We start from the raw sequence: 20617 nt of genomic DNA on the forward strand, positions 1-20617 counted from the left end.
TTATTTATTTGAGAGAGCAAGAATGAGAGAGAGAGAGAGAGAGAGTACATGAGAGGGGGGAGGGTTAGAGGGAGAAGCAGGCTCCTCGCCAAGCAGGGAGCCCGATGCGGGACTCGATCCAGGGACTCCAAGATCATGACCTGAGCCGAAGGCAGTCGCTTAACCACTGAGCCACCCAGGCGCCCCAGTTTGTGCTTCTTATCCATTTGCTAATTGGGTTGATTTTTTTTACTGTTGAATTTTGTGAATTATATATTCTAGATTTGAGTCCTTTGTCAAATATGTATTTGTCTTTTCTTCCTCTTAATAGGGTTGCAGAGCAAAAGTATTTAATTTTGATGAAGTTTAATTGATTTTTTTAATGGATTGTACTTCTGGTGTCATGTCTCAAAATTCTTCAAGCTCTAGATCTGAAATACTTTCTCCTATAAGTTCTATAGCTTTACCTTTTATGTTTAAACCTATGATTGATTTTGGGTTAATTTTCTTTTAAAAAAGTAGGCTCCACACCCAGTGGGGAGCCTAATCTCACACCCCCGAGATCATGACCTGAGCCGATACCAAGAGTTGGATGCTTAACCAACAGAGACACCCAGGTGCCCCAGCATCATTTTTTTTTAAAAAGACTACTCTTTCTTCATTGAATTGTCTTTGTACTCTTATAAAAAGTCATTTTACCCTAAATCTATGGATTTATTTCTAGACTCTGTTTTATTCCATTGATTTTTATGTCCTGTGTCATTACATAAATTCAATTACTGTAGCTTTGTAGTAAATTTTGAAATAGGGAAGTGTGAGCCTTGCAACTTTTGCTCTTCTTTTAAAAAAATGTTTTTGCCTGTTCTGGGTCCCTTACATTTCCATATGATTTAAAATTAGCATGTCAGTTTTTGTAAAAGCCTGCTAGAATATTGATAGGAAATGCATTTGAATTTGTAGTTCAATTTAAGGGGCATTGCCATCTTAAGAATATTAAGTCTGATCTGTGAACATGAACTTTTCATTTTATTTAGGTCTTTAATTTCTTTCAACAATATTTTGTAGTTTTTATTTTTTATTTTTTTTATTTTTTTTTTAAAGATTTTATTTATTTATTTGAGACAGAGAGAATGAGAGAGAGAGAGCACGTGAGAGGGGGGAGGGTCAGAGGGAGAAGCAGGCTCCCTGCTCGGCAGGGAGCCTGATGTGGGACTCGATCCAGGGACTCCAGGATCATGACCTGAGCCGAAGGCAGTCGCTTAACCAACTGAGCCACCCAGGCGCCCAATATTTTGTAGTTTTTAATGTACAGTATTGCAGTTCTTTTGTTGAACTTATTCCTAATTATTTTTTTTTTTTTAAGGATTTTATTTGTTTATTTGACAGAGAGAGACACAGTGAGAGAGGGAACGCAAGCAGTGGGAGAGGGAGAGGGGAAAAGCAGGCTTCCCGCTAAGCAGGGAGCCCGATGTGGGGCTTGATCCCAGGACCCCGGGATCATGACCTGAGCCAAAGGCAGACGCTTAATGACTAAGTCACCCAGGCGCCCCTTAATTATTTTATTTTTTGATGTTAATTTAAATGGAATTAATTTTTTATTTTCATTTTTAAAGATTTTATTTATTTATTTGAGAGAGAGCAAGCACAGAGGGAGAGTGAGAGAGAGGAGCAGACTCGCCGCTGAGCAGGGAACCCAATGGGGGGCTCAGTCTGAGGACCCTAAGATCATGACCTGGGCCAAAGGCAGACACTTAACCATCTGAGCCACCCAGGTGCCCCTAAATGGAATTCATTTTTTATAAGATTTATTTATTTGAGAGAGAGAGAGCATGCGTGCATGCGTGTACAAGTAGGGGGGAGGGGTAGAGGGCGAGAATCTTCAAACAGACTCCCCCCTGAGCGCAGAGCCCGATGTGGGGCTCAGTCTCACGACCCTGAGGTCATGACCTTAGCTGAAACCAAGAGTCAAACACTCAACTGACTGCGCCACCCAGGTACTCCTTAAATGGAATTAATTTCTTAATTTCAGTTTTGGTTTACTCATGGTTAGTGGATAGAAATACAGTAGATTTTTGTATTTTGTACCCTGCAACCTGGCTGAACTTGTTTATTCATTATAATAGGGTTTTTTTTTTGTGTGTGTGTGTATTTCTTTTTTTTTTTTTAAGATTTTATTTATTTGACAGAGAGAGACACAGCAAGAGAGGGAACACAAGCAAGGGGAGTGGGAGAGGGAGAAGCAGGCTTCCCGCCGAGCAGGGAGCCCGACGCGGGGCTCAATCCCAGGACCCCGGGATCACGACCCGAGCCGAAGGCAGACGCTTAACGACTGAGCCACCCAGGCACCCCTGTGTGTGTGTATTTCTGAGGACATTCTATATACAAGATCATGTTGTTTGAGAATAGGGATAATTTTATTTAGGAATTGTATTCAGGAATAAATTTAACTAAAGAAGTATAAGACTGTATACTGAAAAATGTAAAATATTGTTGAAGGAAATTAAGAAGATCAAAATAAATGGAAAGTTAGCTTATATTCATGGATTGGAGGACTTAATATTAAGATGACAGTATTCCCCAAAATTGATCTACAAATGTAATTCAATCCCTATCAAAATTCCAGCTGCCTTGTCTTTTGTAGAAATTGATAAATTGATCCTAAAATTTATGTATTCGTGATACCTAAAATAACTTGAAAAATAACAAAAAGATCTTGTAAAAGAATAAAGCTGGGAGACTCACACTTCTTAATTTCAAAACTGAAGTATCAAGACAGTGTGGTATTGGCATAAGGACAGACATACAGATCAAGTGAATAGAATTGAGAGTCCAGAAATAAACCCCTACATTATGGTCAAATACCTAAAAGAGATGAAAGTATAAAGCTCTTAGAAGAAAACATAGGTATAAATCTTTGTGATGATTAGTCATTTCTTAGATATGATACCTCAAGCACAAGCAAAGAAAGAAATTGCTAAATTGAACTTCATCAAAATTTAAAACTTTTGTTCATCAGAAGTTACTATGAATAAAGTGAAAAAACAGCCCACAGAATGGGAGGAAATATTTGCATGTCATATATCTGAGAATTATCTAGCATCTAGAATATATAAAGAGCTCTTAGAACTTAACAATGAAAAGAAAAATAACCTAAATTTAAAATTGGCAGAAGACTTGAATAGACATTTCTCCAGTGAAGATAAACACATGGCCAATAAGCACATGAAAAGATGCTCAACATTATTAGTCATTAGGGAAATGGAAATCAAAACCACAATGAGATGCTACTTCACACCCACTCAGGTATGTAAAATAACAAAAATCAAAAATAAGAAATTGGTGAGAATATGGAGAAGTTAGAACCCTCATAACTGCTGGTGGGAATGTAAAGTGGTAAAACTGTGGAGAGCAGTTTGGAAGGTCTTCATAAAATTAAACAACCCACTTGGTTGTGGTGAATAATACTTTTCATGTACTGTTGGATCCTGTTGGCTAGTATCTTGGTGAGAATTTTTGCATCCATGTTCATCAGGGATATTTTTCCGTAATTCTCCTTTTTGGTGGGGTCTTTGCCTGGTTTCGGGATCAAGGTCATGGTGGCCTCCTAGCTGCTGTATCACTTTCCAGTAGCTGGCTCTGGTAGGCTCCCTCCCCCTGAGGTTTATCTTCCCCTATCGCCTTGCAGTCACTTTGCTGCACCTCCTACCTTGCAGAAGGTGGTCGCTTTTCTATTTGTAGAATTGCAGCAAATCTTTTCTTCTTAGATCTCCGGTTGAGTTCACAGGTGTTGAGAATGATTTGATAGCTATCTAGCTGAATTCCAGGGACCAAACAAAACTAAGGTCTCCTACTCCTCCCTTATTTAAATTCTAGTTACCGTATATGGTAAAACTGATTTCAGGTGTAGAATTTAGTGATTCATCACTTACATATAACACCCAGTGCTCATCACAAGTGCCCTCCTTAATACCCATCTCCCATTTAGCCCATCCGCCACCCACCTCCCTCCATCAACCCTCAGTTTCCCTCCCTTTTTTTTTCCATTCCCCTATGTTCATCTGTTTTGTTTCTTTTTCTTTTTTTAAAGTTTTATTTATTTATTTGAGAGAGAGAGAGCACAAGCAGGGGGAGTGGCAGGCAGAGGGAAAGGGAGAAACAGGCTCCCTGTGGAGTAAGGAGCCAGACGTGGGGCTCAAGCCCAGAACTCTTGGATCCTGACCTGAGCTGAAGGTAGATGCTTAACTGACTGAGCCACCCAGGCGCCCCTGTTTTGTTTCTTAAATTCCATATACGAGTAATATCATATGATATTTGGCTTTCTGTGACTGACTTATTTTGCTTAGCATAATAGATATTTTTTACATTTCAGCTTTAAGTTCAATTAAAAGCAATGAGAATACTGGCAAAAGTTGTCAGAATGAACTTTATAGCTCTTTATTGAACTTTATTAGAAATTACAACTAGCTATAACCTAGATAAAATCTCTTTGAGTCCTCAAGAATTTTTAAGAGTTCTAGGGCTCCTGAGACCAAAAAAAAAAAAAAAAAAATCAGAGCTATTGGTATAGGATTGGTCTGGAGCTGTGACTGACAGCATCAATATCACCTAGGGGGGATGCCTAGGTGGCTCAGTTGGTTATGCGTCTGACTCCTGGTTTTGGCTCAGGTCGTGATCTCATGGGTTGTGGGATCGAGCCCTGCGTTGCGCTCTACACTCTGCTGGGAGTCTGCTTGAGGATTATCTCCCTCTGCCCCTTCCCCCCAGTCATGCGCATGCGCACGCACTCTCTCTGTCAAGTAAATACATCTTAAAAAAATAAAGGGTCATTTAAAAAAGTATCACCGGCAACCTGTTAGAAATGCAAATTATTGGATGCCACTTAGACCCAATGAATCAAATTCTGGAGGTAGAGCCCAACAATCTGTGTTTTAGCAAGCCTTTCATATAATTCTATTTTATGCTAAAATTTGAGAATATTCATATTGCATATTCTGTCAGGATGACAGTGAGAAGAAAAATTGAGTTGTAGCTACTCAGAGAAGGATGGTCAAAGGAAGACTATTTTCAAAATAGAGTATATATAAACATAGGTTGAATATTAAAAGCAAGGGAGAAGACGATTGGAGGAGTTGGATAAAGAGGTGTCATATACCAGAAGATGGAAATGAATCTGATCAATACATATATAGGGGGATAAAGAAGCATTTATCTAGTGCCTGCTGTGTGTGTGTGTGTGTGTGTGTGTTGTATACATATATATGTCAGTATATATAAGTTGATGGTCTGTGCAATAGAGGTAAAAAGATCTATAACGTTGGTATGTAGTACCTCCCTTACAGGAGCTTAGGGTAAATTTTGTGGTAGATAGAGATGTGTAAACAGATGCAATACAACAGGGTAATTGCTTTAAAAGAAATATGCATGATGTTCCACAATAAAACAAAATATGAGCAAGTAACTCTGCTGTGAAAATTAAGACTGAACTTTTCTGGTAAGGAAAGGGGGCATAAGATAGATATTTTATTTTATTTTATTTTATTTTTTTAAGATTTTATTTATTTGACAGAGAGACAGCTAGAGAGAGGGAACACAAGCAGGGGGAGTGGGAGAGGGAGAAGCAGGCTTCCCGCCGAGCAGGGAGCCCAACACGGGGCTCGATCCCGGGACCCTGGGATCATGACCTGAGCCGAAGGCAGACGCTCAACGACTGAGCCACCCAGGCGCCCAAGATAGATATTTTAAATTGCAGAGGAGAATTAGATGTTGGATAAGGGAGCACATGAGTTTTGTCGAAGATGGAAGGTGAAGTAATTTGGGTGAGGGGTGCAGTAGGAAGATATGGCATATTATGGGAGTACTTGAAGAATGTGAAAAAAAGGCTTGAATATCTGAGTGGGAAATGTCCTTAGGAAATCAACAAAGAAACTTATTTTTACTGAGCATCCACTACGTACTTGACATGGTACTGGGAGCTGTAATGTTTTTGATTGCTGAGCTGAAGTGAGGGTTTACTTGAAGTTAGCATAAGTTTTTAGTGGATCTGTTCAGCATAGTTTACTGTCATTTGATTGATTATGTTGTCATTATCACTTACTAGTATATTAGGTGATGGTCAGTCTAGCATTTAATTTCTTGCATAAAAGTGATAACCCACTGCTGTTGAGTAGTAGTTCAGATCCAACCTTGGAGCTTTTCTTCTAATTAAGGGGAAACCTAAGTTCCTTGGTCCATATAATACTTTATAGGTCTGCTAGGATACGATTTCAAAGAGGGAATTTCCTCTCTTTTTAAAAAAAAATTTTATTTATTTATTTATTTATTTAATGAGAGCGAGAAGAGCACAAGCAGGGGGAGTGCAGACAGAGGGAGAAGGAGAAGCAGGCTTCTCTCTGAGCAGGGTGCCTGATGCCGGGCTCGATCCCAGGACCCTGGGATCATGACCTGAGCTGAAGGCAGACGCTTAACCGACTGAGCCTCCCAGGTGCCTTGCCAAAGAGGTTTCCTCTCTTTAACAATGAGTACCACATAACAGCAAATAACCTGTTTTATTACAATTCTTGGCACTGGTGGTAGCATTGACTGCTAAAATTATTCATTTTTGTATACTGTCTTTTAATTTTTTTAGAGAGGGAGGGAGAGAGGGGGAGGGGAGAGGGGCAGAGGGAGAGGTAGAGAGAGAATCTTAAGCAGGCTCCACACCTAGTGTGGAGCCTGACACGGCTCCATCTCACGACCCTGAGATCATGACCTGAGCTGAAATCAAGAGTCAGACACTTAACCAACTGAGCTACCAGGCGCTGTCTTAAAGTTTACGAAATGCTTTCACATCTGTGATCTCATTTGATTCTCCTAAGTTCAATCCTATGTGGTAGATATTACTTGTCTTTACAGTTAAGGAAATTGAGGCTCATTGAGGCTCATAGAGGCTATGACTTGCCTAACTTCACTGAGCAAAGAAGTAGAATTGTCAAATAACTGTGTGGTACACCTGAAACTAATAGAACCTTGTATGTCAACTATATATTTTTTAAAGATATTATTTACTTATTTGACAGAGAGAGAGACAGTGAGAGAGGGAACACAAGCAGGGGGAGTGGGAGAGGGAGAAGCAGGATTCCCACTGAGCAGGGAGCCTGATGCGGGGCTCAATCCCAGGACCCTGGGATCATGACCTGAGCCGAAGGCAGACGCTTAACGACTGAGCCACCCAGGCGCCCCTGTCAACTGTATTTTGATTAAAAAAAAAAAAAAAGGCAGAAAAACTGGGAATCCAAAGCCCATATCCTTTTTACTACATCAGTATAGGCTGGGCATCATCCCAGATGTAATGAATCAGAATTTACAAGTGATGGGACCAGGGCATGTGATTTTTGAAGAGCTCCATTGGTGAGTCTGATGCTCACCAAAGGTTGCTAGAGCATTACATCATGCTGCCTCTTCTTTAAGACTTCTTGTACCCGAATTCTCTTATCTTTGGGGTTTGAAATACTGATTTGTGGCCCAATAAGATGAATAAATTTTCAAAACTAGCTTGAATTATTAGAGATTTCATTTCCACTGAGGTAAAATCTGATTAATGATGGATACTTTATGGATTTTTTACAGCATTATATTGCTTTATATGTTATGAGAACAGAAAACATTCTCCAATATGGGGTTTGTCACTCAGCATTTCTCCTTTATGATGATTTCCTCCACCTTGAATAATGAATCAGTCAGCAAGTATTCATCAAACATCTATTTGTATAGACATGAATAGTATTTTGTAAACTCTGTAGATAATTGAGATTTGGTTTATTGAGGCTCTTGTGTTTACAATTTATTTTTCCCTTTAACACAATCTAGCATTTAAGCCTTAGAGGAGGGTTTTTACTCAGCAAGATGTCAAGCTTAATATTCAGCAGGTAGATAGAGGAGAAAACTAAAGAGAAGCTGGCTTCTTACATTCTTCATCTTTTCTTCTCTCTGCTCAATTGTTTTGTTACCCAAAGCACAAGAATATTTGATGTCAAATAAGAAAGAGAAAAGAACACAGAAAATATAGGGATTTTCACCCTACAAAGTACTTCATCAAATTATTTTCTTGTATATGTCCATGGTTTTTATTATTTATTTATTTATTTATAAAGATTTTATTTATTTATTTGACAGAGAGGCACAGGGAGAGAGGGAACACAAGCAGGGGGAGTGGGAGAGGGAGAAGCAGACTCCCTGCTGAGCAGGGAGCCCCACCCAGGGCTCGATCCCAGGACCCCGGGATCATGGCAGACGCTTTAGGACTGAGCCACCCAGGTGGCCGTCCATGTTTTTTTTTAATATGGCTTGTCAGCTAAATTTTTAAATGACTGAAACAAGCCTCTTCTACAAGTGCCTATGTAATGTGTGAATGATGTTTTCATGCATTTGACGTTGTTCAGTCAGAATGATAGAGCTGACAGGAATCTTAGAGATAATATTGTCCTGATTTTATGGATGAGGAAACTGAAACCATGAGAGTGTAAGGTTCAAGGTTATATATAATAAATAGCAGAGTAGCTCTTCTAGCTCCAAGATAGGATTGCGCTTACCTGCCTTTCATAGCAGATATTCACAGCAGATCAGACTATGAGGTTATTGTGAGCCTGTCTTAGGACGAAAGACTCCTATTTAACATTTAAAAATCCCTCTAATGTGGAGATAAATACAAGAGCTATTCAAGTTGGGGAAGCATCTAATAGACGTGGCATTATATCATAATGTACTAACACAAGATTATACACCAGTTTTACCATTTCCAGAAAAAAGTAAATGACTCCCATCACTATCAACTCTTGTGTTACCCAAGATTCTTCTTATTTTTTTGTATTTTGAGCTGGCTATTATGTTTAGCTAGACCAATTAGTGTTGCTAAAAATATTAGAAAACAAATTAAAACTTTTTACTGAGAGTTAAAAATATGTTGAAATTGGCTTATAGACAAATAGCTTGTTATTTCATTTTAACCAATTATTGATATTTTTTTCACTTTCTCAGGCATGTGCTCAAGGGGATTTTCAAAGAGCATCTACATGTGTGCTGCGCTGTAAGGATATGTTGATGAGGTTCCCCCAAATGGTGAGTGAAATCTCTGCATTTATTCTCCAAGAGTTTGAAAATATGCTATATCAAGTTCTGGGTAGAATCATGACTGCTTCATGCAGCCCTTCAGAGATTATATTTGAGGTCAGTTCCACTCATTTAGCTGATCTTTGAAATATTTTCTTTGTTCTTTACTAGAAAGGGTGTTTAAAAATGCAAAAGGCTATTTTTTTTTTTTTTTTTTAAAGATTTTATTTATTTATTTGATGGAGAGAGAGACAGCGAGAGAGGGAACACAAGCAGGGGGAGTGGGAGAGGGAGAAGCAGGCTCTCCGCCGAGCAGGGAGCCCGATGTGGGGCTCGATCCCAGGACCCTGGGATCATGACCTGAGCCGAAGGCAGATGCTTAACAACTGAGCCACCCAGGCGCCCCGCAAAAGGCTATTTCTTAAAATTTCTTTGCTTTCCCTTTTATTGTCAGACCATTTTGATAATATTTCCTCCATGTTTCAAGCTATGTGATGAAAGAATGGAAAAAAAATGAGTTTATTTCCCTGCTATCAAGGTTGATAGCAGTTAATCATATCACTGCCATTGTATTTTTCTATATTGGGTTGTGGGGGTGTGAGACAATTGATAGGATAAATAAATCCTACTTCCCAGTCTGGTTCTCATCAAAATTCCAGGGTTGATAATTTTTAATTTTTCTACTTTATCTCCCTTTTCTATTATTTCTTTCTTATTTCACTGCTTATGTCTACTTCACTCTTTACTATCACAGAGGGAATTGATAGATATATTTGGATGTTAGGGTGAATGTTCCTAGGGCTTCATGTATTATACCTAGTTGTGAGTTTGGTCTTATTTTTCCCCAAAATTCTGTGTTATAATGTAGAACTTAATTTAGTAAATATATATTAACAATTATATGCTAGGTACTCTTCTAGGCTTTATTTTTGTATTTATTTTATTTTTAAAATTTTTTTTTAAAAGATTTTATTTATTTGAGAGAAAGAAAGAGAGAGAGAGGGCACCTGGGTGGCTCAGTTGGTTAAGCGACTGCCTTCGGCTCAGGTCATGATCCTGGAGTCCCGGGATCGAGTCCCACATCGGGCTCCCTGCTCAGCAGGGGGCCTGCTTCTCCCTCTGACCCTCTTCCCTCTTGTGCTCTCTGTCTCTCATTCTCTCTCTCTCTCAAATAAGTAAATAAAATCTTTAAAAAAAAAAAAGAGAGAGAGCACGAGCAGCGGGGAGGGGTAGAGGGAGAGTGAGAGGGAGAAGCAGACTCCCCGCTGAGCAGGGAGCCTGATGTGGGACTCGATCCCAGGACCCTGAGCTGAAGGCAGACATTTAATTGACTGAGCCACCCAGGTACCCTCTCTTCTGGGCTTAAAATAAAAATTTTTTTTAACTTAAAAAAAATTTTTTTATTTTTTAAAGATTTTATTTATTCATTTGAGAGACAGACAGAAAGCAGGAGCAGAGGGGAGAGGGAGAAGCAGACTCCCCACTGAGCAGGGAGACTGACGTGGGGCTCGATCCCAGGACCCTGAGATCATGACCTGAGCCAAAGGCAGACGTCTAACCATCTGAGCCACCCAGGCACCCCTAGACTCAGTCTGTGGAGCATGTGACTCTTGATCTTGAGGTTGGGAGTTCCAAGTCCCATGTTTGGTGTAGAGATTACTAAAAAAAACTCCATAAAATTTTGAAAAAGTTAAAAAAATTTTAAGGCAATTTCATATTTTTAAAAAATGTTACAAGAATTGTATGAAGAACTCCTTTCATCGTTTGCACAGAGACCTCATTCAAGTTTCCCAAAACTGTCCTCTATACAAAATGGAATCAATCTGGGGTTGTACCTAGTCTCTTTCAGTCTGGGACGCTTCCTCACTCTTGCTTGACTTTCGTGACTTCGGCAGTTTTGAAGATTACTAACCAGTCATTTTGTAGAATGCAACTTAGTTTTTTTAATTAAAAAAATTTTTTTAGATATGATTGACATATTGTATAAGTTTGAAGTATACAGCATGTTGATTTTATACATTTATATATTGCAATATGATTACTATAGTAGTGTTAGCGAACACCTTTATTATGTCACATAATCATTGTTTTTTTGTGTTGAGAACTGTTAAGATCTAGTCGCTTAGTAATTTTGAAATTTATAATACAGTGTTGTTTACTGTAATTACTATGTTGTGCATTAGATCTCCAGAACTTACCTACTAGCTGCAAGTTGCTACCCTGAAGCAACATCTTCCTAATTCCCCCACCCTTAATTTGAGTTTGTTCAGAGCTTCCTCATGTTTAGAAAAAATTATGACTCTGGGACCAGAAAATCACATAATGATTCTGTATTCTCCTCATGGCTTCCTGTTGGGTGGCAGACAGGATTTGATTTAATCTGTTATTGATGGTGCTAATTTTGATCTCTTGATTAAAATGGTATCTTCCAGGTTTCTCTAGTATAAACGTATGTATTTTTGCCCTGTGTTATTCATAAGTATTTTGTGGGGTGATACTTTGAAACTATATGAAGTCCAATTTCTCATCCTACTTTCACCATCCATTGATATTTCTTGCCTAAATTAGTACTGTGATGGTTGACAATTGGCTATTTTTCTTTATTTATTTCTGTATTTATTTGAGAGAGAGTGAGAGAGAGCATGAGAGGGGAGAGGGTCAGAGCGAGAAGCAGACTCCCCGCTGAGCAGGGAGCCCCATGTGGGACTCGATACCGTGACTCCAGGATCATCACCTGAGCTGAAGGCAGTTGCTTAACCAGCTGAGCCACCCAGGCGCCCAGACAATTGGCTGTTTTTCTAATTCCATCTTTCTTTCTATATTCATTAGTTGACATTCTACTATAAAAACATTTTTATTGGGCGCCTGGGTGGCTCAGTTGGTTGGGCAACTGCCTTCGGCTCAGGTCATGGTCCTAGAGTCCCGGGATCGAGTCCCGTGTCGGGCTTCCTGGTCAGCAGGGAGTCTGCTTCTCCCTCTGACCCTCCCCCCTCTCATGCTCACTCTCTCTGTCTCATTCTCTCTCAGGTGGATGAATGAAATCTTTAAAAAAAAATTATAAAAAAAATTTTTTATTGTGGGAAAATATATATAACATAAAATTTGTCATTTTAACCATTTTTAAGCATATAATTCATTGGCATTAAGTACATTCACAATGTTGTATAACCATCACCACTATCAGTTTCCAAAATTTTTCATCACTCCAAATAGAAACTCTGTACCCATTACACAGTAACTCCCTATTACCTCTTCTCCACAGTTCCTGGTATCCTCTAATCTACTTTCTATCTATGGACTTTCCTGTTCTAGATATTATATATAAGTGGAATCATATAATATTTATCCTTTTATGTCTGGCTTACTTCATTTAGCATTAATATTTTTAAGATCCACCCATGTCATAGCATGTATCAGAATTGTATTCCTTGCTATGATTGAATCATATTTCATTGTATATACATACCACATTTTATTTATCCACTCATCAATTGATGGATACTTGGGTTGTTTCCACCTTTTGGCTATTGCAAATAATGCTTCTATGAACATTGATGCATAAATATGTTTGAATCCCTGTTTTTATTATTTTTTTGAACCCTTGTTTTTTTTAAAGATTTATTTATTTTAGAGAGCGTGAGCATAGAGAGGGGCAGAGGGAAAGGGAGAGAAGCAGACTCCTGCTGAGCGCTGAGCCCAACGTGGGGCTCGATCTCACGACCCTGAGATCATGACCTGAACCAAAATCAAGAGTCAAATGCTTAACCAACTGAGCCACCCAGGTGCCCCTTGAACCCTTGTTTTTAATTCTCTTGGATAAATATCTAGTATTGGAATTGGTGGGTCATATGGTAATTCTGTGTTTAACTCTTTGAAGAACCACCAAACTGTTTTCCGTAGCAGCTGCACCATTTTACATTCCTGCCAGCAATGTATGAGGGTTCCAGTTTTTCCATATCCTCACCAACTCTTATTTTCCAGTTTTAAAAATTATTATAGCCATCCTAGTTGGTGTGCAGTGGTCTCTCATTATGCTTTTGATTTGCATTTCCTTTGAACATCTTTTCATGTGCTTATTGGGCATTTGTATATCTTCTTTGGAGAAATGTCTATTAAATTCCTTGGCCTATTTTTTCTTTGCCTATCTTTTTTTTTTTATTTTTTTTAAAATATTTATTTATTTGAGAGAGAGAGAGTGAGAGAGAGCATGAGAGGAGAGAGGGTCAGAGGGAGAAGCAGACTCCCTGCTGAGCAGGGAGCCCGATGTGGGACTCGATTCAGGGACTCCGGGATCATGACCTGAGCCGAAGGTAGTCGCTTAACCAACTGAGCCATCCAGGCGCCCTCTTTGCCTATTTTTAAATTGGGTTATCTTTTGGTTGTTGAGTTTTAAGAATTCTTTATATGGTCTGGATATTAAAGCCTTGTATGATTTGCAAATATTTTTGCCCATTCTGAGGGTTGTATTTTCACACTCTTGATAGTGTCCTTTGATGCACAAAAGTTTTTAATTTTGATTAAGTCCAGTTTATCTATTTTTTTCTTTTGTTGCCTATGCTTTTGGTGTCATTTAAGAAACTTGCCAAATCCAAGGTCATGAAGGTTTTTGTGTTCCTTTGAGAGTTTTACAGCTTTAGCTCTTAAATTCAGGATTTTGATCCATTTTAATTTTTGTGTATTGTGTGAAGTAAGGGTCCAAGTTCATTATTTTGCTTGTGGATATCCATTTATTCTAATACCATTTGAAGAGATTATTCTTTCCCCATTGAATGGTCTTCGCACCCTTGTCAAAAACCAATTGACCATAGATTTCAGACTTTATTTCTGTGCTCTTAGTTTTGTTCTATTGGTCTCTATGTCTATTTGTATGCCAGTACCACACTATTCTGATTATTGTTTTGTTCTGCTATACATTTGAAGTAGGGAAGTGTGAGACCTCCAACTCTGTTCTTCTATTTCAAGATTGTTTTGGGTCTTCTGGGTCCCTTGAGATTTAATATGAATTTTAGCATAGGTTTTCCCATTTCTTCAAAAATGGTGATTGGGATTTTGATAGGGATTACACTGAATCTATGGGTCTATTTGGATAGCATTGTCATCTTATGATACTAAGTTTTCCAATTGTAGGTGTGCTGACAATACTCCCATCTTTGGCTCTCCATCTTGTTCATGTCCGTTCAATGAGTTCTCCTGGGGCTACATGTTTTGGGCCCCTTGGAGATTAATATACACACTTTAGAAATGCCCACCAAAGCTGGAATGTGGGGAGGCTTGTTTTAGCCTCTCATGAGTGTGTTAGAGATAGTATAGTCTTCCCCATCTTGATGCACACATAAAATCATGAGGTCTATTAAATGTTAGCTCTCAGGTGCACGCAAACCCTTTGAAGTGCATACATACCCTTTGATCTCACTACAGTGCCCTCCCTCATGTCCCCTTGCTCAATAAAATCTGTAGACTAAGGTCTAGACTTTGTGGAAAATAGCTGCAGCTGCCCTTATCATTATCTGCCCAATCCTCCTTGTCAGTTACCCTAAATAAAACTGTGTAAACTGTATGGAGTTGCCTACTTCATTTTTCAGTCTCAAAGTGGCTTCTCAGTTTGGAGGACACCTTCTAACACCAACCCATGAACATGGGATGTCTTGCCATTTATTTAAGTCTTCCTTAGTTTATTTCAGTAATGTTTTATAGTTTTCAGTGTACAGTTCTGTACCTCTTTGGTTAAATTTATTCCTAAATATTTTATTCTTTTTGATGATGATATAAATGGAATTATTTTCTTAATTTTCTTAATTGAGGGGCGCCTGGGTGGCTCAGTCATTAAGCGTCTGCCTTCGGCTCAGGTCATGATCCCAGGGTCCTGGGATTGGAGCCCCGCGTTGGGCTCCCTGCTCAGCAGGAGGCCTGCTTCTCCCTCTCCCACTCCCCCTGCTTGTGTTCCCTCTCTTGCTGTCTCTCTCTCTCTGTCAAATAAATAAATAAAGTCTTTAAAAAAATTCTTTAATTGATTGCTCATTTCTAGTGTATAGAAATATAACTGATTTTTGTGTGTTGATTTTGTAACCTTCAACTTTCCTGAATTCACTTAATACCCATAAAAGGGCTTTTTTTTTTTTTAAGATTCTTTAGTATGTTCTGTGTGTAAGATCATGTCATCTGTGAATAGAGATAGTTTTACTTCTTCATGTCTAATCGGGATGCCTTTTTTTTTTTCTTTTTTAATTGCTCTAACTAGAACTTCCAATACTGTTTTGAATAGGAGTGATGAAAGCTGGCATCCTTGTCTTGTTCTTGATCTTAGAGGAAAAGCTATTGGTCTTTGACCATTGAGTATGATGTTAACTGTGGGTTTTTCATTATACAGCTTTTATCATGTTGAGGAGGCTCCTTTCTGTTCCTCGTTTGAGTGTTTTCATTGTGAGAGGTTGTGGAATTTGTGAAATACTTCTTTTAAATCAATTGAAATTTTCATGTGTTTTTCTATAATTTTTGATATATTGTTATTTTCTTTTTTGAGAGAAGACTGCATACATCGTGTACCTTTACTGCTTAATACTGCAATGTATATTTCTTTTTTTTTTTTTAAGTAAACTCTATCCCCAACATGGGGCCATGTCACATAATCTACCAACTGAGCCAGCCAGGCGACCCCAGTGTATATTGCTTAAGAATAGAATATTCTCGGGCGCCTGGGTGGCTCAGTTGGTTGGGCGACTGCCTTCGGCTCAGGTCGTGATCCTGGAGTCCCGGGATCGAGTCCCGCATCGGGCTCCCTGCTCAGCAGGGAGTCTGCTTCTCCCTCTGACCCTCCCCCCTCTCATGCTCTCTGTCTCTCATTCTCTCTCTCAAATAAATAAATAAAATCTTTAAAAAAAAAAAAAAAAGAATAGAATATTCTCTCCTTTATAAACACAGAACAATGATCAAATTCAATAAATGTAACATTCATAAGTACTTTAATCTATAACTCATATTCTAATTTTGTTAACTGCCCAAATAGTGTACTTTATAGCATTTGTTCTCCCCCGTCCCCAACCAGTCCAGGATCCAGTTCAGGATTATGCTTGCATTTGGTTGTTCCATCTCTTTTGTATCTTTTAATCTGCCATCATCTTTCATGAAATTGGCATTTTCAAAACAGCTTTATTGAGATATGGTAAATCATATACATTTAAATTTTATAGTTTGATGAGTTTTGGCATATGTATACACACATGAAACCATCATCACAATCAAGATTATGAACCTTTCTGTAACCCCCAAAAGTTTTCTTTTGTCTCCCATTCCTCCTCCCCTCCTCCCACCTTTTTACCCAGGCAACCACTGATTGGTTTTCTGTCTTTATAGAGTAGTTTGCAGTCTTTTGTATTTTTATATAAATGGAATCATGATTTGTCTTCTTTTACTTAGTATAGTGATTTTGAGATTCATCCATGTGTTTGTTCATGTCAGTAGTTTTTGTTTATTTGTTTGGTGGTGAAACAAGAAGGGAATTTATTTCAGTGAGGCCAACACTGGGAAGAGAGCAGACTAGTATATGAAAGACTGTCTCCCTAGTAGTTTGTTTTTATTGCAGAGTAAAATTCCATTATATGGATAGATCACTATTTGTTTATTCCCCTGTAGATGAGATATTCAGATTATTTCTAGTTTTTAGCTGTTTTTTTTTAATCTAATATAAACGGAACTGCTTTAAACATTCATGTATAAATTTTTTTGTGGACATGTGTTTTTATTTCTCCTGGGTATTCTAGGAATGAAAAGGCTGCATCATATACTAGCTGTTTGTTAACATTTACCAAAATTTTATGTATGTATTTATATAAATTTCAGGTATACAGCCTTACACTTTGACATCTGTATATAGTACAAAGTGACTACCACAAGTCTAGTTATACCATCCATCACCATACAATTGATCTCCTTTGTCTTTCTCCATCTGACTTATTTCACTTAGCATAATACAAGAGAATGGAGGAAGGAGAAAATAAAAACCAAAACAGGATTTCTGCACTGAGTAACTGAAACCAGAACTAGAGATACTTTCTCAGTGTGCACCATGGTACTTATGCTTAGCTTCTGGCTGCATTCATTTAGGCCGTGGTGTACCAGGGGAAAAGAATGGTAAACTCACCAACATCTTGGTGTTACTTTGAATTCTGGTATTCTTCCCCAATCTGTCTTCTGTTTTCTTTTCAGAGACCTCAAATAGTTTCACGCAGTTGGTCCAGGTTTTATAGTTACATTAAGTGGGAGAGAAAGGGTGGCATGTACTTATTCTGTCTTATCCAGAGCTAAACTCAGTTTATTTTGATGTTCACCTTTTCCCAGATTTTGCCATTAGAAGCCCCTATAAATTGACTTCTATGCCTTTTTTGACATATTGCCATCACCTGTGAGTACTTCTTTCCTTTCTGTCCCTGTAAAATGTTCTAGGCTCATCCTGTACTCTTCACTTAAGCCATGGAATTAGCTATTTCTCTCAGTTGCTTTAGTTCCTTTTGATGGAAAATGTTATTTAGAAGCCAAGATCTGGACAGTAAGTGTGCTTATTGCTTTTGGGGGTGTCACTGCTGTCATACTGTCTCAGTGAACAGAATGTGTGTGTGTGTATTTCTTCACACATTTGTATATATAGATACATAGATATTTATATATAACATATATATGTATGTTATATATATATATCTATATACATATATATGTACACACACATTTCCATCCATGTTTATATGTAGCATCTCAGTATAGCTATTTATCTATCTATTTAATCTACTGAAAGCCATGATACATTCAATTTCAGTGTAATGCCAAAGTGTTCATCCTAATGTTCTCCTTTTCCATATTTCTAATTTTCTTCTCCAGTAATGAGAAACCTAGCTTCTATTATCTTTAATATATTTGCTTATTTAATTAGTATCCCCTGTATGTAACCAATTTCCCAACTCCTCTGCCACCCTCTCCACTCTGAGGATACCCTCCTCTACCTGCTCATGCTCTAGCTCTTCCTTCTGGGCCTCCGTGCATGGGTGCTCACTCCCCTTAACCTGCTCCAACACCCTATGCCTGGCCATTACTCCCCGTAGGGGCTTTCTTACCCTTCTTAGGCTCTGAGTCTCCATACTTGTCCAATGGGTGGATGAACAATACATTCTTGTACTAGCTGATAGCATGGAATCTTATCAGGGAAACCACTCAGTCCCAGAGTCTTTCTCCCTCTGGAAAATTATAGAACTATAAAAATAAATTCTGAAAATCCTGTAATTCGAGTGGCTATTGTTACAGAGAAGAGAAAGCACACAAAAACTGGGTACCAGGAATAGCTGACTTGACATCAGGATGTCCCTAGCCCTTGGAAGAGGATTTTATGAAGCTCTAAAAAAAAAAAAAAAACCAAAAACCTACTCTGAAGAAAGTTGAACTTAATTAGCTTCTTTTTTTTTAAGATTTTATTTATTTATTAGAGAGAGAGAGAAAAAGCACAAGCAGCGGGAGTGGCAGACAGAGGGAGAAGCAGGCTCCTCGCTGAGCAAGGAGCCCGATGCGGGACTCGATCCCAGGACCCTGGGATCACGACCTGAGCCGAAGGCAGATGCTTAACCGACTGAGCCACTCAGGCATCCCAAAACTTAATTAGCTTCTATTTTAAAGTAAATGTATGTCACACAACAGTTCCAGGGGCTTCATGGAGGTGTTGTGAAATCAAATAAAGAAATGGTTGGAAATAACTAGTTTAGTGTCCAACTTTTTTATAGGTGCATAGTGAAAAATCAATTAATGGTAATAATTGGGACATAGTGGTATTTTGTTTAATTGAACTTTGTTTAGTGAGAGTTAGAAAATTCTTCCAATTTGAGCATTTATTTAAAAAAATTTTGCATATACTTAGCTACCTTGGTAAGTAGAACATAGAGACTGTCTTTTTGATATTTGAGACTCTTGTAATTACTCAAAACAAGGTTTGTGATCTATGTGTACAGCATTGTAGGAAAGAGCTACTTAATGGGTGTGGCTAGTGGTGAGATATTTACTGCTCTGAAAATCAGTGTCCACAACTGTAAAACGAGTGTATGACAACATGGTCTCAAATGTTCCTTCAATATAAAAATTCCTAGTGCTTGATTTAGAGAAGCCCTGGGCAATAGCCCAGAGTGTGTGTGTATGTATATTTTTTATAGCAAAGCTTTCTTTTAGCAGATTGCTTACTTAATTCTTTTACCTGTTTCTCCTCAAAGTTTGAAACTTTAATTGGAATTTTATTTTCATTAGTTGATTCATGTGTTCAGCTTTCTTTTATCGTTTATTTTTAGATTGCTCTAGAATTTATTTTTAGTATAGAATTTTTATTTCATTGTGAAACTTTTCATTTATACAAGGAAAATGGCCAGTTGGTCTCTAAAATCCTTTGCAGTAATTAGTTCAAGATTCAGTTAGATTTCATTGCTGCTTTGTTAGGGGCGCAAAGTTTCTAAATGAAGTGTAGGCTGCCTAGACTTATTACCATGATTTTATTCTCTTTTGTCTATTTAAAGTTAACCATTTTGTAGCCAAATAATTGAAACATGATTTTACATATTTAAGAATTTGTACATATCTCTCTGTAGTAAAAATCTAATCTCATGGCACACAAATGAATTATGCCTCTGGAAGTAAAATTCAGTTTTCTGCCTGTTATGGGTTAGTTAGGATATAATTGCTTTCTCTGACCCTTTCCACACACTGCTTTGTGTATCTGGGAGAGCATAAATCTCTTAAGGGTATCAACTTTCATTCCAAACTCAAAATCATTTGAGCCTTAAAAATGACTCATTGGAGGGACGCCTGGGTGGCTCAGTCGGTTAAGTGTCTGCCTTCAGCTCCGGTCATGATCCCAGGATCCTGGGATCGAGTCCCGCATCGGGCTCCCTGCTCCACGGGGAGCCTGCTTCTCCCTCTGCCTCTCTCTCTCTCTATCTCTCATAAATAAATAAATAAAATCTTTGGAAAAAAAAATGACTCATTGGAATCTTTGTAATGGCATGTTCCACTAAATTTTAACTGAATTTTATACTTTTTAAATAAATACCTACAGCATATGGAAAGCCTGGCTGTAGTAAGGCTCTTTATATATCCATTAGAACACTAATCCTTTTAACAAACAGCAGTATTTATTTTTAGTTCAGGCTGTTAACTGTTATTGTTATTTTTTTAAAGATTTATTTACTCATTTTAGAGAGAGGGAGAGAGAGACAGCGCAGGGGAGAGGCAGAAAAGAGTCTGAAGCAGACTCTTTGCTTAGTGCATAGCCCCATGCTGCATGGGGTTCGATCCCACAACCCTGAGACCACGACCAGAGCTGAACAACAGTCAGACGCTCAACCGACTGTGCCACCCAGGCACCTCAATTATGGTTATTTTTAAATGTGTATGGTTTACTTTTTATTCTGACTTTTTATATGTAACTTTTATTTTTTATCACTGTATATATGATAATGGTTTAATGAGAAAAATAGTTCTACAATTCTTGTTATAAAATCATCAGTCCCCCCCCAAAAAATCAAATCAAATCATC

General features: G+C 38.2%; 1 protein-coding gene across 1 annotated transcript in view; it reads left to right on the forward strand.

Moving 5' to 3' along the window:
• TEX11 (testis expressed 11) overlaps window positions 1-20617 on the forward strand; it is a 299352-nt gene that overhangs the window by 45537 nt on the left and 233198 nt on the right. The window contains exon 8 of the mRNA XM_032393867.1: window positions 8992-9072. Within this exon, the coding sequence (XP_032249758.1) occupies window positions 8992-9072 (81 nt within the window). The remainder of the gene's footprint in view (window positions 1-8991; window positions 9073-20617) is intronic.

This window comes from Phoca vitulina, unplaced genomic scaffold, assembly GCF_004348235.1.
Source record: "Phoca vitulina isolate PV1807 unplaced genomic scaffold, GSC_HSeal_1.0 scaffold77, whole genome shotgun sequence".
In the NCBI taxonomy this organism is placed as follows: domain Eukaryota; kingdom Metazoa; phylum Chordata; class Mammalia; order Carnivora; family Phocidae; genus Phoca; species Phoca vitulina.